Source organism: Falco punctatus (assembly GCF_963210335.1).
Source record: "Falco punctatus genome assembly, chromosome: 4".
NCBI lineage: Eukaryota > Metazoa > Chordata > Aves > Falconiformes > Falconidae > Falco > Falco punctatus.
In genome coordinates, this window is record NC_137583.1 from 70,856,169 (window position 1) to 70,879,305 (window position 23,137).

Here is a 23,137-nt window from a genome sequence, read left to right on the forward strand (position 1 = left end):
TGAATTGAACAAAGGTTATGCAGCAAGAAATTTAAACCAAAACTCAGCTGTTATCTGTTAACTATAAAAGTTCACAGATAATTCTTGGTCTTCTGGGAGATACTTGTTTTTCTTTCCTAGAGTTATATTCTTCAGGATTGCCAGCAGGTCCTTCCCACCTCTGGAATTTGCTACAAGACTATTTCCCTCATAGATATTTTTCCAAGTGCAAACTTGGCAAACTCAGGTGTACTTCTTGGAACTAATCTGGTCATGGGAGCTTAAATTAGGACCAGGTTGCAGTGGATGCATGTGAAGCAAATATGGGAGTGGTTTTTTTAATCCAGTTTGATATGGATGAAGATTAATTTATTTCCTAGTCTTGTGCTGTTGCTGCTGTTAGAGGAACAGTCACATTAGAGATGGGTATCTCTGCTTTAGGTAACAGTTGTTTTTCCTCCTAGTGCTACTGAGCAATTTTTGTGTGGTAGAAACAGCATGCAGGGTTGATTTATTTTTTACTTTTTTTTAAGGGAAACTACTTTCTGAAAAGTTGTTTGAGGAAACCAGGGATGCTTGTGACTGTGCACAGAAGATGTGTTGTGACATTTAAGGCTATTGATACTGATGGTGGGAAATTTTTTTATTTCAGAAGTCTTGCTTGGTGTTTTGTTTGCTTTTGTTTTAAAAAGGAAAGGTACAAAGTCTAGTGCGAATGCAAGCCATTGAATTATACGGTTTTGGTGGTAAAACTTTCAGAGTCAGTGTGGCCTTCAAGCAGATTGAAGAGGTATGTGTCAGCCTAGGCTGAATGAAAGTGGGGCTGAGAATGGGGTTGGAAGAAGGGTCACAGCAATATAGTTTCTGACCTAAGAATTGTCTAGAGAAGGGAAGGGTTGTGGAGCAATAGTGGTTGCTGTTCTGTCCCTATATGAGAATGAGACACTTAAAGAGGGGTCACACTGTGTTCCTTGGTGTTGCTGAAAGGATGAGCACTGTGGACATTTAATTTTTGGCCTACAGTCATATTTATTTGGTCTCTTGGCGCTTAGGGATATTAGTTTTCTGTGGACTTCACATGAAAGCAGCCAGGTAACACTGTTGCCACAATATTTAAGAGACAGCTGTAGCTTTTTTCCAGTTATCTGCCCCAGCTTCTTTTATGAATTTTTGTGGGACAGCCTGTACATCCTGCAGCTTCAAATCATGGAAGAAAAATAAGTGATTGTGAATTTACAAAGCTTGTTTTTTGTTTCTTTTTCTGTACTGTTCTTCTTCAACCTGTATACTTGATGGTTACCAAAAGGAAAGTAGTGACTTCCACAATAAAATTCTGAGCAGAATATTTTGTTGAAGAAACCATATACATTTGAACTGCTCTTGAATAAAAAAAACCCAACAAAACCCAAACCCAAACACAAGAGTTATATAAGTTTGACTTTGGGAAGGCTGAAAACGGCTTTATGAAGGCCTGCCTGCACTGAGGTTATTTACAGGTATAAGGTTCACACTTTGAAACACGGGCAGTTTGTGCTCGGTACATTTGTCATTTTGGTTGCTGTATAGCTTCAGTAACACTACTGTGGAAAATCCTACAGTTACTCAGCAGCAATGCAATGAAATAGATGTACTGATGTTGTTCTCTGTTCGCTCATTAAACAAGTGATTGGACAAACTGCAAGTGAATAAAACGTGATTCTGTCCATACACTTGGTCCTCTGGACCACGTGCCTTCCCATTGCTAATAAAGATAATGCCACCTATTTGAAGACATCGGCAGGCATATTTAAAACCCAAGATGAATTGAGCACATATACTGTGTTGGAAGCATTTGCTAAATTGTAAGTAACTAAGTCTTGTTGTATAACTGCATTGCACTCAAGGGAACAATTCAGGTTTTGAATTGTATATGTTGGTAAGTGAAAACTATGTAGACATTGATTATTTTTTCCCCTTGACCTAATCACTGTTTGCCTATGGCAATATCTGATATTCTATGTGTTCACCAAGAATTGTCTTGGGACCACAATGAGGCACTTTTTTTTTAGCTTCATTAGTAATCATAGTTGCATTAGGAATGGAAGGCAATGGAATAATAGACTTGTACTGTAGTGCATCAGTTTTTTCTATTTATTGTAAATGTGGAAGTGAACTCTGTAGGTGGGAGTCTGAATTTGTATAGACAGAGGAGGACATCAGATCTGAATGTGTGCATTTTCAGAAAGAATTTAATTTCAAAGAAATGGAATGCAAATGCCTTTTTAGAATATTTTTTGTGTTGTGAAATCCTTTCTTTGTTTCTGCTTATGTATTTGTAGTCGAACGATACAACTTTTCTTGGTAATACTAGAGAATATGAAAATGATGCTAAGTAAAATAAAATTTAGTAATGTGTTTTTCATTGTCTGAAGTGAACATGCTGCCAAAAGTAAATGACATAAATAGTGAGAAGAATGTTTCTTCTCCCCCATCCTGGGAACCTGATGTGTGTCACTCTTTAGACAAAAAATAAAAATTCCAACAGACTACTTGGAGATGTGTTTAATTTTTGACATACTGTTGATTCCTTGAAATGGTAACTTTGTGTGCTAAAATACTTGTTTGTAGTGTAAGAGAGAATGTGAAAAAGTGTAACTTCTACCTAGAGGTCACGTAACTAGACACATGGATGCTTCTGGTTCAATAAAGTATTAGCAATTAAAAATTTCCCACGTGAATACTTGCATAATTGCATGCATAAGAAGCCAAACTGTAGCTTACCTAACTTGCAGTTTGGTATTTCTGAGAACTAATTCCGGCACAAAACACCTTTTCCTCCATTGACTTGTCTACTAGGCACATTTTTTCCAGCTACGCGGCTGACAGTTGAGCAGTTTTAATTTTAGCTTAAAGCATTCATTTTGCATTATCTTTTATTGTAAGTGTTTATATTATGCTTTGTTTTTTCAAAATATATGTGATGGAGTATTGCCTTTTTTCCTCCTGAATGGCAGTGACTTACATGAAAGTGGACTTAGATGCTGCGGGTGGAAGCATGGGCTGTTGCAGTGAGAGTAGTTCTCAACTTGTAAGATCTGTTAAGTGGAAATGGGAAGTAAGGTGGGACAGTATTGCCTTGAAAATTACAGTTAGCAAGAAATAAGGTGATGCTTTTGATGTTTGTATCCACATGAGGGAGACTGTGTGACAGGCTTGTTTCCTTTAATTGGTGGCAAAACTTGCCAACCTGAAGCACACTGTTGGAGAATCACTGAATGCACTAGCTGTCTATAACATTACCAGCTCCTTCTGCTATTAACTTTTATGCATATACAGATTTTATTTTTCCTTCCTTAGATGTAACTTGAGATTTCTGAACTGTAAATGAAGCCACCCAACACGTCTTCTGAGCATTTTCTTTAAACAAAACCTTAAAGTGGTCATGGCTTTCTTTCCCTAATCTTGGGACTTCTACCCTAATATGTAAAATAGTATTTTAGTCTGTAGAAAACACTGACTCTTAACTCAGTGTTTTGTTGCCCAGCCTTCATGAAAATATTACTGCAGGTGACCATCAAGAGTCAATTAGCTATAAATGAAAGTCTCAGAATAGCAGACTTCAGTATGGTATGTATTTCTTAGTTTGAAAATAATTGTTCCTTGTAGCTTAATTAGGGTCATACACTGCTAGGAGTTTCTGTAGTGATGAGAGCTTTTTCTGAAAAACCAACCACTTGTTTTTCAGGGCAGCTCGTAGAGGATCTAGAACCTTGCCTGAAGGTGCCCAACATTACCCATAGGTAGCATTAATTAGCAAAACGTTCAGAATGTATGTTTTCCTGTGTTGTGTTTGACAGTATTGTAAAGAATCAGCAGGCAGACTTACTGTTGCTTTAGAAATTTATATGGACCAGTTGTAATTAAATCACAGCAACATCCCACATTTAATTACTTAGTGGTATTATTGACCCCCTTTCAGCCTTTTAGGAGCTTAATTACGATTAGCTGATATGTTCACAAAGATCACTTCCATGGTTTAGCTAAAAACATGGCCAGAAAACTATATCCTGATTTTTATGTGCTATAGTAGTGTTAAAATATTATATTTTGTTTTGAAGACAAGCCCATATTGTTTTTGAAATGGCTGACTGGGTTGGTAGATGAGGTGAAACAAAACAATGTCTAAATTATATCTGGTAACTAAGACAAACAGTCTGTTTTTGTAAATTTATATTTTTTGTTTCAACTTCTCAAGGTGAAGCAACACAAATATTTAAGCAACTTTATTCTTTCAGAGTTGACTTGAGATCTGTTGCTTTGCTTAAGCATGAAACTTAAGATAAACTACCTTTTGTCCTGTTCTTTTACACAAATAATCATGCTGCTCCCAAATAAAACTAAAGTTTAAATTGTTTGGATACAACTGAAAACACTCTTTTGGTTTGTTTGTTTGAAGTCATTGGAAGAATACTGTGAGAAAACTCTTTAATATGCTTTCATCAGATTTTTAACGGTTTATTAGGAGTGTTCCAGAAATAATACAAGCACATCTACATGTGTGGTAGAGAAGGAATAAGCTGTGGTTTATCCTAAGTACATGTTCCAGACATACTAATTTCTTGAGGTTATCATGTTCTTAGTCCCTAATTTTTAGAAGATTTATTTGTGCTACCTCTTCACAATTATTTCATGTAATTCTGTTAAATCTGCATCTCAAGAATTTAAAGTTTCTTTGTGCTTAGGATAAATATTTAGTCACTGTCTCTTCCTTCCCCTTAACCAAGAGTTAAAAGTAAACCTATAAAACAATGGCAGTATGAAACAACTCACTGGCAGTAATCAAACTGGAAGCAAGCTGGTAGCTTAATCGGAGGAATTCTGCTTTGGTGTGCACATGCCTTAGAAGTAGCTGTTGGAAAAATCAAAAATTAAAGGAGAAATCTTCCTGTGAGTAATAAAAGCACTGTCCTTTGGCAGACAAGAGACTATGGAAACTTTGGTCTTGCATTAAGGGATAATACCAGCTTCTTTAAAATATACTTTTAAAGCAGAATTTTCTCAAATTCTGCATTCTCTCCTGTTTTATTCTTTTCCCCTTCTCCTCCTTCAGTCTTTCTCTAATATTCACTCCTGTCCCAAACTTGTATACAGTATTATTATAGCCTCATGTTATAAAATTGAAAATTTTAAAATGAAAACAATGATTTGTAATAAAAAGCCTGACAGACTAATTACAGTATTGCATTAATTATTATCTTATTTCTGCTCTGTTCCTCTCACAGCTATTTTGGATCTGGGGTTTGGTGTTTTTTAATCCCTATTGACACCATAATTTTGTGAGAGAGCATATACTGGGGAACGATTATATAAAATCAAGAAATAAAAACTGTCAGATAAACAGTTGATTTCTAAAATGTTGCCTTGGACATGTTAGTAATAGAATGCAAATAGTTCTGTTTAAATGTGATGCTTTGTGGATCTTTTGGTGAGTGTAACACGCATGTGCTATATGATACAACTATTGAAATCTTCCATTTCTGGATATCATTATAGCATGTACTAAATAGCAGTCATTAATTCAGAAATTTGTGCATTGTGCAGCTAAATTGGTACATCATTGATGCATTTTACTTCTGAGTTTTATTTTTTCTCCCAAAATGTGTGCAATTCTTATAATGATTAAGGTATAGATTGATGTCAGTGCTACAGTATAGTTTCAAGACTGCAATTTGAAGCTACTTTAGAAAAATACAATCCTTTAGACATGGTGAAGCTTCAGTTGAATGGAAGTCCTATTAGTGGTGAATTTCATGTAAATATTAATAAGGGAAGAGTTCATAGCAAATCCTGAGTTTGGGAAATTGAGCATGATAATTTGCTGAAATGATGTCTGTCTTAAAGATATGCAGGTGCAATAATTTTCAGTTTTTATTTGAACTTTTAAATGGTGCAGAAGGTACACGGGTTAGTTTCTGAGCAAAGTGTGTGGAAGTTCTGGCAAATACTGTTGTAAGGAAGGAAGGTAAAATGAAAGATGAATTGGACTGAAAGACTGTTCAGTTATTTAGGATAGGCTAGTTGCATGGTTTTGTTGTTAGAAGTCTCAAATTATGTTGCCTTAGTTTCTGCACATGGCTGGCTGTCTTCACATCTTAAGGTTCTGGGAATTAGTTTCTGACAGTTTGCTTTGGTTTCCTTTTTCAGGATGCTTCATCTGCAGACATTCGGAAAGCGTATCGAAAGCTTTCGCTGATTTTACACCCAGACAAGAATAAAGATGAAAATGCAGAAACGCAGTTTAGGCAAGTAAGTGCAATGTGTGGCAATAAAAGTTTCCAGGGAAAATAGAATTGGAATTTTTTATGATGATGTTACTTTAGTAAGTGCAGTGGTACACCTTTGAAATTACTTCAGTTGAACATTGACTTGTATTTTTCCGGATGTATGTAGGTTAAAAACAAGTACACTTTTTTCTGAATTAACTTGTTGAATTAACTCTGATTTAGTATTTATCAGTATATTAAAAATAATATGAACAAAATACTTTTTAGGAGGAAAATGTGTTTTACACTTTATGTAAGACTTTATAAATAGTATTTTCAAAAGTAGTAGGGAAAACCTCTAATTAGTTCCCCATGCAAGTCATATATAGGCATAATTTAATTAAAATTTATTTCAGTTTTTTAATTTGCACCTTTTGAATCTTTATTGAGTGAAACCACAAGTCTATTGTAATTAGCTCTACCGTTGAAAATACACTTCTGGGGACTAAATATAGGCTACTTAATTTAAGTAAGATCTTTAGGATGAAACAAATGATACCTTTTTATTTGTAAGGTGTAATTGAGACAAGACTCTGACAGATACGAAGAGGGGAAAAAGTCTTTTGTAGGAGTTGCTTGTTTGTATATTTGACGCTGTATATGAATATGTCAATTTCTTTTGCATATTGAGTTTGCTTCTTAGTGTTGTAGGGGGAAAGTGAAAACTAGCAAAGGTCATTAGCTGGCAAATGTAAAATATGATACTTTATAAACTCAATCTTAAAGTCCTTCGGGTTTTTTTCTGTTTTTGTTTTAGTTGGTGGCCATCTATGAGGTTTTAAAGGATGAAGAAAGGAGGCAGAGGTGAGTTAATTTGCACAGGTTCTTAAATAAAGTATTCATGCCAGTGATATATTGAAGTCTTATTTGACTTAATTGTAACTCTTCAGATAATTTTTTGTCATGTAAGTTTGTAAATCCTATGCAGCTGTTAATCAAATATTGTATGTGGGGGAAGCTGGTGTGTATTTCTGTGTGATACACTGTTTTTTCTCCTTTAAAACTAGTATTTGAAAGACTTTAAAAGGTAGTTGTTACATTGAGCAATTTTTTAAGCACTTAACAATTATCACTTTGAGTTTTATTAAAGCTGTGGTTGAAAATACAGGCCAGTGATTCAACTGTCAGCCGTATCTCTATCAATAAAAGGTTTGTTGCATGATATTTAGGGATTATTTCCAGTGTATGTTGTCTTCAACATTGTTTTCTGTTGCTTAGTTCATTGCTGCTTCTTTCTGATGTATTATCTAGAATACTGTAAACTCTAATATATACAAAGCATAATTTTTTTAATAAATGATAGTTGTCCCTGCTGCTTCAGGGGCAAGTCCACCAATACCTGAAGAGGGATAGTATTAAGAACTGAAAACGTGGGGCTAATCTGCTTTCTGGAAGACTTATTCTGAATTTTTTTTTTCCTTTTAAGCAGATGACCATTTAAACTAATGAAAACTAATGTCCCAGAATGCTGGGACATTGAAAGTTTTGCTTTTGGGTTGGAGTTTTAGTAAATCAACTTTCAGCTTACAAGTCTTTAAACAGGGCTTTACAAGACATTTCTTGAAGGGTTTTTGGCTTTGTAGATGTCTTGGCAAGAGTCCAGGTTTTGTAGTATAGATTATCTACTTTTTGATAATCCTCTCTTGAAGTGTCATGAAAATTTACCTCATAGAAGTACTTCTGGAAATTTGTATTTTTTTTGTTTCATCTCTCACAAGAGAATTTCATTGTGAAGTTCTACTCAAGGAAAGTTGTTTTTTGTTTGGTTTTTTTTTTTTTAAGTTAAATACTTTCAGACCACTTAAATTGAGCTATCCACAAAATTTTCCCACCTTTTTGTTTATAACATTGTTTACATATACTTTGTGATGTTGCCTCTCTGGAATTTAGTTCCAGCATGGAAATTCTAGGAATTTCTTTACAGCTGTAACAGCAGCTTTTTGCATGGAACTGTGATGCAGTAGCTTGTAAAAAACCCTGTATTTTTAAGCTTTGTATACATTACAAATGTGACTAACTTACCCAAGTTCTTTGTGAGAATACTGTTAATGCAGTACAGTGATTACAAATGAGAAGTTAAAGCAGCAGTAGATTGTTCAAGCTTAGATTGATTTAATTGTCAATAACTTATTTGGTACAGAGACAATGTATTTTTCTTGCACAGTGTGGACGTATGGTTGATATTGCTTCTATAGTTGATTAAATATAAATGTAGAGGTTTAAATAGTGTTTGCCTTCAGATAATTTTCTGGTAGTAACATGCAGAGTTTAGAAATAACACGTAGAGTAGCAGAGCTATATGGTCTCGTTGCTTTGAGAAAACCTTTATCAATCATATTTATTACACAGTCTAATGATAAACTGTCAGCTGAGCTTGTAAGTAGAGTGTGATCTGTCCTGTATCCTGTAAGGCATTGTTGTAGCATGTCCGTAAAACAAGTCCTAAGTAAGTGTGCTAGGAGTTGCTCCCCCTGTAATATTGTTTATACTGTAAAGGACTCATGGATTTCTTGCAGCTGTACAGCAAAGGAAAGGTGAGAGTTGTTGCTTTTTGGGACCTTCCTACTTCAGATGTTGGTGTTTGACTATGCATTTTGTGAGGTGATGGTCCTAGTGGAAGAGGCTCAAAGTTTACTGTCATGCCTGTGCACTGAGTCTCTCAGGGCTTATCAACTCAGGTTTATCCTGATCCCAGAGACACTTCTTTGGGCCTGTTCTAACTTGGGCTTTCTGCCAGAGTTTGTAATTGTTTTTTTTTTCTTTTCCGTTGTCAGTGTGGTAGTTTTTAGTGCTGAAGTAACTCAAAGACCTGATGGGATGAGAGGCAAATTAGTTCCATTTCTTACAAATTAGTAAGTGAGGAATTCTGACATTTCAGCTGGGAACCCCTTTACAACTGGACAAATGGTTTGGGGCATGGTGTTACACCACCTCAAGAAGAGTGAGCTGCAGCCTTGTGCTTCTGTACAGTGAAGGCAGCCGTACCTGCCTGCCTCTTACTGTTCATCTCAGAAGTGGTGTAATCCAGCATTGGTGCTGGTGTGCATACAGAGGCTGGAACCAGTAAAGGCAGGAATAAGGTCCTCTGCACTGTATGACTGATAAACTAACTTGGAAACTATAAAACTGGGTCTGATTACACCCTTCCTCCAAGGCTTGGTGGTTGTCAGAGGGGTGTGTGTGTGTACAGAAACAGCATTCTAAAAAGGCAGGTCTGTTGGCCAGCTATATGTGATTGTTTTTCTGAAACATTTCTATTTTTATATTTACCAGTGAATTTTTACTTTATCTGATGGCAGAAGCCTTTCTTAAAATACCATGGTTCCTCTACTGACAATTATAATAAAGAGCTTTATAATTCAAATGTGGTTTGTTTTTTTGAGAAAGTTGTATAGTTATTGTGAATATACTAATTTTGTTAGTAGTACTACAGAATACAGTAATGTTACTTTTAGTACTTTTCTCTTATGCACTTTGATACATAACTAAAACATTCTGATATTGTAACATTAAACATACATGCAGCATTGTTTAATATCAAATTAAACATACGTGCAGCAGATCATAATACTTTATATTTCGTATCCACACTGCAGAGCATGTGAAATTCTGCAGGAAGGTTTATCTGTAAGACATATGTAGAGACAAGCACATTTCCTGAAATATGCTTTACTTTAGGGCATTTGTTGGTAAATCAACTTGAAGATGATAAATTTTATTAGCCTTTACTTTTTTCATAAATTAAAAATAATCAGATAGTTTTACACACTTGTAATTAGGCAAAAATCTTATATTTGAATTTCATTGTTTGTTACCATTTTAAGGAGCTTTTTTTTACCTACCAGGCCTATCCTCTGTAACAATGTGGGCTTGATTACAGGAAGCATTTGTAAAGGAATCAAGATATACTTGTTTAGAGCAAGAAAGGTGTTTATCTTAGCTCTCATTATAATTAAATGTCTGTATTCATAGGTATAAATTGTTCTGGCTGATGTTTCACTGAATGTCTTTGACAGCTTGAGGAAAAAAGGCCACCAAAATAAAAAAGTGCCAGTGCAGTCTTCCTGTAGTTCAGAATAATCTCATTAATTCAAGGTTACAGAATATAAACTATATCAGATTTCTGAAATAATCTGAAATATGAAATGCAGTGGCTCTCTTTAGAGGGAAAAGAAAATTATAATTATATTAAAATAGATGATACTGTAATTAGCTACTACAGTTAATGAATTCTTTTTTCTTGCAATGTAATTGATTCTACAAAGAGCTCTAGAAACTATTCCATGAAACTTTACAGATGAATGAAATTTTAATAATCTTGCAATTGGTTACTTGTTAGTACAAGACTAACAAGTCTTCTGTAGAATCCTGAGTTTTAAAATAAAGATTCAATTTAAGTTACAAATGGGGATTTTTTTGTTGCTGTTTTGGTCTTTTTGTTTCTGTACTGGTGCTTTGGGGTTTTTGTAGCTTGCTGACTACTACATTTCAGAGACAACTGGCAGAATACTCATGTCAGAGATTTGCTGCATTCTGTGTACATATGTCTGCAGAGAAAAATACTACAGAGAGATTTTTTCCTTTTCATTGTGTGTTTTTTTATGCTTACATAGAGTAAAAATTAGTATTGTTTGCCAAAAGAAGAATGATTTGTAATTAAATTTTGAACATAGTTCTTGATGCAGATGGACTAACTATATTTCATAGTTAATACAGGTTTCTATAAAGAAATTCTTTAATGAGAAACTTGCTTTTAATTAAACCACATACTAAATTTAGAAGTCAAGATTTAAAAATTAATAGAAACTTCTGAATTTCAGTAGGATCATTTTCCAGTTGAAAATCTAAAAAGCACTGATATCTTTATTTTTCAAATGCAGAGCTTAATTACTATTGAAAGCAGTGATTTATCTTTTAACAGTATATATTCTAAAAAGTAGGTTATAATAGAAGCTATCTTCCCTTAAAATGGCCAGTCGTGTGAGCCATAATGCTCATTGATAGTAAAATCAATAGAGCATTGATTCTGAGACTTAATCCTTGGAGACTGTTGTTCAGAACAGCGGACATAGCCTAGTAAATACAGAGTGCTGTTTAAAGTGTTTAATGCAAGAGACTCTGCTGTCTTAATTTATTTTTTCTTAACAGATAATTTATAATAGAACATGGTTGCCAAATGTTGGTTTGCAATCTTGTTTTACGTATTACTATATTGTTACCATTAGCATATATGGACCTTATTTAGTCAGTAGCCACGTTTTCAGTACATCAATTAACAAGTATTAGAGTATAAGAAAGGCAAATGCTTAATAAATTTATAGTAGAATTAATAAAAATTCTTTCTTGATTCTACATGTATTTCTCTGAAGCTTTCAAAGGAAGGGCATTTCTTGTGAAGTCTTGTTAACAAACCTGATTTGTTTTAAAAATGGTTTTGTTTCTAAAAATGTTTTCTTGTATTTTAACAATAAAATATTTAGCAAATGCATTATTATTTTTTAAATGCTAAAATTTCTACTTAAACAAAAAGCTAGGTAGAAGTTTTAGTTTTGAAATAACATCCTAAGCAATTTTTCTGAACAGAGTTTGTGTAAGGCATTGGTAGTGAATTCGTTCTGACCTACTGGGAAAAGAAAAAAGTTATTACTTCAAATTTTACAATAATGGATATTAATCTTAGTATTCTCATGATTGTGACGGAAGATAGAATTTTGCAATAGGAATTTTACTTCTGGTAGCATTCAGAACACTGCAGAATCCTGAGGTGTTAAATCTTTTGCATAGAAATAACAGTACCAACCTGAACAAATGTTGTATCAGGTCAGCTTTTCTAGATATGCTGAATTAGAATAGATTTTTTTTTTTTAATTGAAAACTATTGCTGCTTTTTCTGCTTAAAAAAATGAATTTGATGGTGGAAATTTTTTTTTAGTACATCTCCAAGGTATCAATTTAATAACTATCAAAGTAGCTAGTGCAGTTGTTGCATTTAAATTGATTTACATGTCAAGACTGGCAGTTTAGCAGCTGCGCTATTATTCCTGGATCGGTCAATTTACTTGAGAAAAACCTACTACTGAGTTCTACTGACCTGCATGACAATATAGGCCCTATTTCTATTCCTGTAATTAGGCCTGCGACTAACTCAGAATATTTTTAATTAAAATATTTTGGTCAATGTGTTGCACCAAATTAGGCCTTTCAGTGCAGATTTAATTCTGGAAATGGTGTGATTAGAATATGTAATGAGTTGTGTTCAATTTAAGATTAACAGGTTGTGAGTCTTGAACATACAGGTTTTTGAGTTTGCTGCCGAGATTTGTGTTTGAAACTTTACTCTGAAAAGTTAACGAATAGAAAAATCTGTTTTGCATATCTGTGGTTTGTTTATTTTAAAATTGATGAGAATGTACTGCAAATAAGACTCCAGAAACACTAAGATGTATCAAGACATTTTTGTGAAGAAAAACTGGCAAATTGTCATAAAATGGTTTCTGTACAGTCAGCAGTGGTAGTAAAATGAAACAGTTTTAAAATAGATTGATTTTGGAGACAGCTTTTCAAATAGAAAATCAAAATCATCTAGCTGTAGTGAACTTTGTTTTCTAACATAAAAATTAAGCCTTTAACTTAAATTCATATCTGACACAGAATGGATGTTAAGTCTGGCACCATTTTTACCTAACGGATATTGTGCTACAAAAGGACAAAACAACAGCAAAGATACCTCTCCCCTCCCCCCCACAACTGTGCTTTTAATTTGTAATAGAAAAAAAGATTTCTAGTGTTTGAGACTTTGTTCTTTGTTGGTTATGTACTTCTGTCACGGATACCTGCCCACTGATTACTCAGCAGGTAGACAACATCTGCATTTGTAGAAGTCTGTTATTTCAGAAGTGAATGAACTGGGGTGTGTGTGCCTGTGTGGAGTTGTTGCAAGAGCAATCAAATTACTCTTTTTTTTTTTTTTTTTTTTTTCTTTTTTCTTCTCCTTTCTTTTCTTTTTTTTCCTCCAAAAGACTAGATATGTTTCCCTAGTGTATGGTTCTGGATCCTGTTTGTTTCCAGATGCAAGCCTAGCAGCTGACAAAACAAGGCATTGCTCTATTAAAAAAAAAAAGGGGGGGGGGGGAAGGGGGAGTGATAAAAAAAAAATATTACTAAATGATCTTTTGTGTGTGTGTTACTCAAGTGGGCTGTAGATTATAATTTGTTTTGTTTTTATAATTGGATGGTTTGGCTTACTTCATTTTTAGCTCTCCATGAAAGCCTGTTGTATTTGCTACTGTAGGTATGATGATATTCTGATCAATGGACTACCAGATTGGCGACAGCCTGTGTTCTACTACCGGCGGGTGAGAAAAATGAGCAATGCTGAGCTGGCATTACTCTTGTTCATTATACTCACAGTGGGTCATTATGCTGTGGTTTGGTCAATCTACCTGGAAAAGCAGCTGGTAAGTATTGGTGATAAATCAAACTCGTTTCAATTATTAGTATTGAATTTCCTGCAGAATTTTGCATATAATAGGGACCTCTACCACTTCCCCTGTTTTGAATTTGATTTTTTTCATATTTTAAAAGATGATAATTATAGAATAAGATACCAGAAATAGTAATCTTAAAAACTACTTAAAATTTCTAAAATTTGTCATAAAGAGCAGGAGATAGTTCTTTTGGCTTTTAACTGAAAGGAAGAAGAGGAATAAAACCTCTTGTCTATTGATGCAGAATCATATGCTACTATAGTCATGTCTACGGTTTTCCTAAATGTTGTTTAAAAATAATCAAGTTTTATTCATTTAAAAGTCATACTTGATTTGCCTTTGTTCTTAGTGAAATGCTTTTTTTGTTTGGGGTTTTTGTTAACAGGATAGGCATTGATAAGTAGTATAAACCACATTATTTTTTGATTATTTTTTATCATACAAAAATCTATGGCACTTAGACTAGAAAGAAAACTAAGCATAACTTAAAAAATATTCATACATTAGCATCTATTTACTTTTTTTATTTTCCACTGCATTATTGAAGTTGATGAATGAGAAAGGAGGCAAGTTGAATGCTTTCCTCCTCTTAGAAAACTTTGATTGCTATGGAGATACACATGAGTGACAGAACTGGACTTCATGTGTGTTTAAAGACTGGATACCATGGCAACAGTTATTGTTAAGATAGATCATTTTACTTAATCATGTAGGACCCCTAGATGCATTTGCATAAATGCTACTCTACTGTTTACCCTTCACAGAAGAGTCCCAGTAACATTTGTGGTTTACATGTTAATGATAACCTGTAACTGTAGTTGTTTTTTTTTCTACATCAAGGATGAACTGCTTAGCAGAAAAAAGAGGGAGAAGAAGAAAAAAACAGGTGGCAGGAGTACAGATGAAGCCAAACTTGCTGCTCTAGACAAAAATGAAAGGTGGGAAGGAACTCTTAATTTTCTGCATTTTAAAACATTTTTCAGCTAGTGGTTTAGTTCTAATATTTTCTCCTTGCAGCTTTGAAATATTTTATGAGCAAAAAACCTGTCTTTGTAGTAACAGCCATTGCTGATATAAAGTGTGCCAATGTAGATGTGTTTTCAGATTTTGATTTGTAAATGTGTTATTTATTCAGCATATCAACAATAATTGAAAGATAAAAGGCTGAATTGATCGTATCTGGCTTACAGAAGGGTATTGTTTCTACAAGTTGATTTTAGGAGATTTTACAACTTCTTTTATCTTTGAAGATTTTTGCCTTTGATTACAATTAACAAATTTCAGTTTATTTAAGCTTTAGTTTAGTACCACACCAAGCAAGGAATTTTCATGGGGTTTTAATGCTTGTCTGATTTGATGCTTTTTATCTGATTAACTTAAAACCAAGTGTGTTGGTAAAGGCTTCTACCACCGTTGTTTGTGAAGAAACACATAGGGAAACAGTGACTTTCAGGACACTCCAAAAGATACCACCATTTCTTCTATTGATTCATAGAAAGAAATAAAGGGTTTAAATAGTTCACACAGTAGGGGCATGAACTGGATCAATGCAGGATGGAGATCAGAGACCATTCTGCCTGTTGTCTTTCCTGATGACATCGGTGAGTAATGCTCCAGTGAACTGCAGATGACATTAATTTTTGAGTATTGTTTTGTTTATGCTGCAGTCTTTATATCTGGTTGTCAGCACTTGTGAACTCTTGGTTGAGGCTTGGCTTGTGTTTTTTTTTGAAACCGAAGTGATTATGTGGCTTACAATTTTGTTTTCTTCAAGAAAAGCCCCTTTTAAGAGATTAAAATACAGGGATGATTAGAAGTTAGCTGTTACATATTTTGAATTCAATATTGAAAAGATTTCTTTAATATTACGCAGTTACACAGTTTTATAGGAGTTGACAAGTGCTAATCATCTTAAAGGATAATGGGAAAGTTCTAACTTTGAGGTTGTGTGGCAGTAATGAAAAACTTACCATTTTATTTGACTTGCAGAGTACTGGACAAACCACAGTGGCATGACTTACTTCCATGCAAGCTGGGAATATGGTTCTGTCTCACTGTGAAAGCTTTACCTCAGCTATTCCAGGTAATAGTATTGATTTTAAGTTTTATTACTTTATTTTTCTTTATGGTGTTCTTACATATGGTATCAGATATGTAGCACTTGTTCTTATGAATTTTTTGCTAAAATCTTTGGAGGCAAATAAATTTGTCAAAATATGAATCTTTTAAATTAATATTAATCTTAATGTGCTAGGGAATTCAGTAGCAGTTCCAGTTAGACAAAAACTAGAAGAAAAAATTATGGAAGAGGGGTGATACATATTCATCTAATTAGAATAGCAATGTCTTTTAAGCGATTTGTTAACAAAAATATTTTTATTGCAAATAGGCAAATGCTGTACTTTCATAAAAAAATATTAATGTCATTTAAATTTGAGGAAACAGTGAAATTACTTTTTCTGATTAAGTGAGCTTTTTTGAAGTTACTTGGTAATGACAAATTGATACCTGAAATTACTAAGGTAAAGTAACAAATCATAACCATGCCTTTAAGTGTGGCAGACTTGCCCACGGTTGTGTTTTTTAAATCTAATTCTATAAACTGGAAAATGTAGCTGATATTCAGCCAGTGTAAGTATTGACTGATCAGTTACCACAATAACTTTTTTAATACCACTTGCTCTTTCTTTTCATTTCCCTTGAATACACTCATTTGTTTTTAATACCCTTGTCAATGCTAATGGATATGGATGAGGGAATGAAAGGTGGGTTTTACTTTGGTTTACAGAAATACTAGTATTAATTCTGACATGTAAATAGCATCACTGTTCAGTTTCTTGTCTTGTGTTCAAGCTGGAAAAAGACATAATTCATAAATTCCTAAACTGTTTATTGCATTTATAAGTTTTACTAAAGTCTGGCTTTTCAGCATCTGCTTTTATAACCTTAAACTTTTCCTACAAAGAAATGCAAAAGTTAGTATCTCTTCCTCTTTTAAAAGTTTTCTCAGAACTGTGTGTCTATTTTATTAAAGAAACCTTTCTTTTTGCAAGTTTTTAAAGCAAAAATTATGATGTTTAATTAAAATAACTGTTGTGTCCAAATTAAGCTTTGATGTTCATCCCTTATTGAGGTGAGTCAGATGGAAAAGAATTAAGTTCAGCAGTTGCTGTTGCTGCATTTTTGAAACTTCCTTCATATTTATAGTACTTTCCCTTTTGCCTTACTTGCATAATATTACAAATACTACAGAAGGTAGTAAAATTCAGGAAGAATTACAAATTAGGATGACTTAGAATTTTTCTAAGCAGTCATTTTCTCATTTTTACAATTTTAAGATAGTATGTTAAGAAGCCAGTGTAACAGGCTTCCGATTTGCTATTCAAAAAGCAGTTCCTATGTCTGCCAGAATATGCAGAAAAGGTGAATACAACAGATATGGTGTTCTGCATTTTGTAGATGCCTAGCCAATTCCTCTTGCTGTGGTTTTTAAATCGGTTAGCTTTTTCCCCCACTACTATTAATTTATCTAGCAACTCATGGAAAATGGAACCAGGAAGCAGGGATTTGGTGGCAGGGGAAGCATGATGCAGAGGAGTTCAGAACAGAAGGGCTTTGAGCATGGAGGAAGTGATGGGGTTCTAGAGTAAATTGCCCCAAATTGCACTACTGCTTAACTCCACGTTTTATGGTGTTAAGATGACCTGCTGATTATGTAAGTTAAAATACAATAAAAATATAAGTAATCTTCAGGTAACTGAAATAAATTACTGGAGTTTTATTATTTAACAATACTTGAAGTATCTACTACTTCTGAAGAGCGTAAGAGCAGCAGTGACCTCATGTTGGAGATGATTTTTGAAACAGCAGTTCAAAAGCTACCTTGTATGTGGTAGCTAGCCAGCTAAAAAGAGGCCAAAGATGTGTCTGAGTTGTATTTAAGGTTTTAGCAAGTTCTGCCTTCAGTTACTAACATAACAGCAAAAAGATAGCTGTACTTCCATGATTGTACCCTAGTAACAGAGATCCTGTTTTGATTATAAGTACTTTTCTCTTTGATAAAACACTGACATAGGCTTGAGATTTTATTTAAATGCTTTTAGTGTACATAGAATCACTAGGGCAGCTTATCTAGAAGATAAAGACTCCAACAGATACTGAGTAGTGTTACATATGCTAGTTACACATGCAAATTATTTAACAAGGTGTTACAATGGTTGACATAAGGATGGCTGCTACAGATTTTAGTTGTTTATTGAGTTAATCTAAATGATTTATTCAGTCATTTAAGAGCCAACAAATTATTTTCAAAGTTGGCTGTTATTCATCTGCAACTAATGCAATTGTAGATTAACTTCTAAAAATGCAATCCGTGTGTAAATGAACCCCATTTGGGACAGAAAAGGGTGAGAATTAGCAATACTTTTAATTAAATGTTGCTTCTGCCACTGAGTTTTTTTCAAAGCTCTGTCAGTGAAATAGCTGAACTGCTTCCTCAAATTAAGAAAACAAAACTGCCAGCCTCTGTACACAATTTCTTCCTCAACGGAATCTATTAAAAATCCCCAAACCAACCCAAACAAAAAACAATAAAACCCCACCAAACCAGCAACAACAACAAAAAAACCCCAACCAAACAAAAACCACAAGATGTCAATTTAAACTTTTTGCAAGATCTTGCTTGGATTCCTTCTACCTAGCATCCATCTCTCCCCCCATTAGTTAATGTGAATATTCTACTTAGAACAGCTCTGTCTGAGGATTCAGGTTGAGCTTCTGTCCGTGCCTGGCTCTCATTTATCCAATTGAGTGTCTGTCTTATACTTCCCTTCCTCCTTCAAAATGTCAGATTTCAGAAGGAGGCACTTAAAATAATTAAGGTGGGTCTTTACTGAAGAAAAGTGCTTTGTTTGCATGCCCTTCTGATGGCCTATGCCATTTTATCGTAGTCTACATTTTGTGTCAAGAAACTGGAAGAAAAATGGATGAGAGGAGGATGAGAGAAATGATTTTTTTTTAACTATTGACAATTGTATTTTGAGAGAGACTATGTAGGTTTTATATCCACACATGTAGTTTAGTTAAATTTGGGGGTGAAAGCAGCATCTTTAAGCTTGTTTGAAGAAGCAAAGAGAAAAGAATACATAAAATGTATCGTAAATCAAATATCTGTGGTGTGAGAGAAATGTTAATTGGAATGTAAATTACACTTGACTATTACCAAGTTTAATTCTTACAATGTAGGCTCAATAAAAAGGTAGAAAAAGAATGCAAATTGTTTCTAAGGTCATTTATAGTTTACTCCTTCAGGAGAATGACCTGGAAGAAGGCTATGTATTTTAAAAAAATAAATAAAAGAAGAAGGAGAAAAAAAAGAAACAGAACTCAATTAAAATGTTTATTGGAACGGAAAACAGTTCTTACAGAGAAATAAACCAGCTGAATGTACTGTGCAAGAATTTCAGTTCAAATGGTGAATGTAATAGAGTAGACAGTCGTGTTAAGTATGCTTTTCGTTAGTGGGAGAACAGTCATCTATGAATCGTAGTTTATTCCCAGAACAGCTGACTAGAGTTTTTTTCTTTGGATGTGCAGACATACAACTTAAGAAAAGTGGTCTGTCTTAAAAATGTTAAATATTTTTCACAAAATATTTCCTTCAGAAAACTGAAGGTAGGAGTGTTAGTGTTCCTTTCAACTACTTTTCCTCCACTTTGATGTGGTGAAGCTTAGCTATGAATGTCTTTATTTTTACACTAACTTCATTAATGCCAGTCAGCATTAGGAAATATTTTTTATTAGTTAAATTATAAGTCTGCTTTTGGCCTGACTGTAATGAAGCAGAAAGAGTTTTTGTTTGGTTCAGACAGAAACGGATTCTTGTTAAGAAAATAGTTTTCTATTACCTTCTATCTATAATAGTGTAGGTGTAGTGCATACACCCTAGCAGTGAAATGCTGGAAGAACTTCTGGTGGCTTGCCAGTAATGAGAAGGCAGTTCAAGCTCAATATGTAATTGCACTGGGTATAACCTAGTGAGATTATCAACAAAGCTTTCAATTACAATTGAAACTTTTGTTTATAAAGACCGTAGTGTAGTGCAAAGTGAATTAAAACAAAAAGGCCAGTAATTTATTTTTATGTAGACTACCAGATGGTAATTACTGTAGCTGATTTAGTAGCCTGGAATAGATTCAAACTAGTGACCCAGAGGTGTTTAATTTCTTGGCATTTTTTCGTCAGGTTTTCTTTTAATCCATGATTACATTTCAGCACCTGTTTGGAGATGGTTCAGCTTTGGCCTTAAATGGATTGGCAATGTGTTATTAAACTCAAGAGGCTTTGCCAGCAGGGCATCTCCTTTGGCAAAGTTAGCTTTTAAGCGAGATTTGATTAGGTCAGCAAACATTTATGTGGGTTGTTTTTGTCTTCACATATGACTTTATATAAAATCATCATGTGAGATTAAAATAAAATTTATTGCATTTAATAATGTGTGCCTTAAAAGATATTTTTGAAGGTGATTACTCAAGTCAGTAAGGTTAAATATCTCCTTAATTCCCACTTTACAGGGTTTTGATGTGTTCCAACTTACTGTACAGCACCAATGTTGATATAAGTTGCAGGGAGCAAGCAGTTGCAGGACGTGTGGCACAAGTGATTGCCCATTTGCTCTGTTTCTTGCTGCTATTTTGCAGCTGCTGGGAGAACGAAAGTAGGGATGCAGCTCTTGACCCCAAGGTCAATTAGAAGCTTAGAAGCAGGTCAGAGGAGAGTAGATGGTAAAACAAGTATTCTGGGTGTATGCAAGTGAGCAAAAATAATTTATGTCTAACAGGGTGCTGTCTGAGGCTCTGGAGACAGAATGTGCTTTGCTGCATAGTAAAACGTTTAAATACAGATAAGACACTATTTGCCTTTAATTGCCTGCTGTTCTGTGGCACCCAATTTTGTTCTGCTCCTTTAAATCACTTTATGTATGTCTGCATATCCCAGCACACGTGTTAGCTGAGTGTAGCTTCAAGAGTAGCACTTGTACATAAGGTGATACTGGCTCTCAATTAGTGGTACTGTTCTGTTGTGGTATGAGGTTTCACAGGGTGTGAATGGGTCCCAAGGAGGCCTTGCAGTGTTGGCCTCAGTTCCCCCTTCTGGCTGCCTTTGTTTCACCACTGTGGATGTGGAACACGCAGCAGATGCTGCTGGTCACCCAGTGCATCCTAGGCTTGGCTACACACAGCTGGAAAGCCTGGCCACACCTGGTATTATTCCAAGGTCAAAGCATGATTTTCTGATTATAAAGGAGGAAATAATGCAATTCCTATTTATTTACTACTTTGCCTTTGAGTAAACATGTAAAAATGCCAAAGAGAAATACTGTTTAACTCTTCCTCTTTTACATTATTTCTTGGCATAACATGTTGGTAATACTAGTTTATAAACCCATCCAAAAGAGTGTTTTCACTGTGGTATAATGGCTGGCATTTTTATTGCATAGAAACAGCAAATTGAAGGTTAGATGTTGCTGTAAATTTGACTTTTTTCTTTGGTTTTTTTTTGTACAAATTATACAAGAACCTGTACTCAAAAGACCAAAAAATTAGTTCATGAAATTTATACAAGTATTTCTCTTAAGTCTGTAGATTGATTTAATAAGAATTAATGCACAGACAATTATTTTCAATGCACTGATTTGAAGTATGCTTGTGGGAAAGTTTCCAGTTAACTGTAAATTCTGAGGGGATGTGTTTTGTTTGTATTAGTCCCTCACCCAGAGAACTAAAATGTGAAGTTGATTCTATCACAAAATCTGTCATGAAGATTCACATATGGTCAATACAGCAAGTTGTTTCTAATGTTTGTCTTATTTCTCCTAATCTCTAGTCTTCTTGAGGTAGACCAGAAAGTCAGGAGGACTAACTGGAGAGGAGGGAAAAAGCAAACCACAAATCAAACAAACGAACAAAACCTCATCACCCTCCCCAAAATTCAAGGAGAGGCCAGAGTGACAGAGTCTTACTCGGAACTGAAGTTTTTAGTTCCAAAATTAATACAGTTTAAATACTGTATCTGTTGATTTGAAAACAACAAACAAAACAAAACACCAAAACCCCCAACCAAACTCCCAAACAAAAACAACCTTAAAAGTCCAGTACCAAGATTATGTATTTCTGCGTAACTCAAGTCTAGCTTTGTCTTGGCAATCTCAAATTTATTGACATGAGAACTTATATAAAAAGGAACAGAAATACAAGAATTTTTCAGTATTCTTGGTTCTTATTTGTGCTTAAAATATTGAAAATACGTTAATTGTTTGTCAATTTTTTTCTTCCACAACACTTTTTGAGAATTTTGATTAAATATGAGGGTAATCACAGGAACTTCCTATACTTTACAGCTGAAATATAATTTAGAAATATATAATAGCAGAATTCTGCATTTCTAATACACTTTTTAATGTTATGTTCCTTTTTAGGAAGTGTATATTTGAAATCATAGTATAATAAACCAGCATATATTAACCCTCTTGATTATTCTTTTTGCTTAACTACATGCATATTGCTGCTTTGATGGTATAGAAGAGTAATGTATTTGTGCTGATGTTCTTTTTTTTGACAACTTCTCAAACTCTTGCAAATGAGAAAAAAGTATTTCTGATTAGGTAAGCTAGAGCTTCTAGTTAGGACAGTTCCAAGCTTTGCATTTGTGTGTCTTTTCTCTGTCCCTTTCCACCCCCAGAAGGACAAAAATGTTGCTTTTTCTTACATTTATCATGTATTGAAGGTGAAGTGTACATCAGATACAAAATTTTGATGTTTCACGTATGTTGAGCTGTTTGGGGAAAGATCCTCTGAAAGAGAAATCGTTACTGCATCTTTGGGAAGGATCACCAGATTGGAGGAGCCTGTATCTATATTGCCAATGTTTTTAGGGCCCTAAAATTTTTGAATTGAGGCAAAATGACTGCTTAAATTTATCACTTTGGAAAAATAAAAAATCTGAACATAAATCTGTTTTGAAATACTTTTACTACTGAAACTAAATAGACTTGAAAACGAGTATTCCTCTTTAGACTGATACTGTTGAAAACTAATGAGGAGTGAATTGAAATGTGCTTATTTATGTTAGGGCAGAAGAAGTTTTATTTATTCAAAAACTTCCTTTTTAAACTGTTTTCCAGTGTTTTTTCATTTTAATTTACAAGGTCTTATACCCATGTAGTTTGTGTCTGTGGCTAAAATCTTTGCTCAGGTACGTCTTTTAATTTCTCTTTATGACCTGTAGAGCCATTTCTTATGTTTTTGTAGGAAAGATTTGGCTTTCAAATCTTCAGAATCCATGTTGATTGATTTTTTTTTTTTCTTTGTT

The 23,137-nt window shown here is 34.2% G+C and overlaps 1 protein-coding gene across 1 annotated transcript in view; it reads left to right on the forward strand.

Annotated features, from left to right (window-relative positions):
- Positions 1-23,137, forward strand: part of DNAJC1 (DnaJ heat shock protein family (Hsp40) member C1) — a 113,219-nt gene that overhangs the window by 33,625 nt on the left and 56,457 nt on the right. Inside the window, exons 2-6 of the mRNA XM_080382354.1 lie at positions 6,163-6,264; positions 7,039-7,085; positions 13,573-13,738; positions 14,609-14,706; positions 15,758-15,851. Of these exons, the coding sequence (XP_080238480.1) occupies positions 6,163-6,264; positions 7,039-7,085; positions 13,573-13,738; positions 14,609-14,706; positions 15,758-15,851 (507 nt within the window). The remainder of the gene's footprint in view (positions 1-6,162; positions 6,265-7,038; positions 7,086-13,572; positions 13,739-14,608; positions 14,707-15,757; positions 15,852-23,137) is intronic.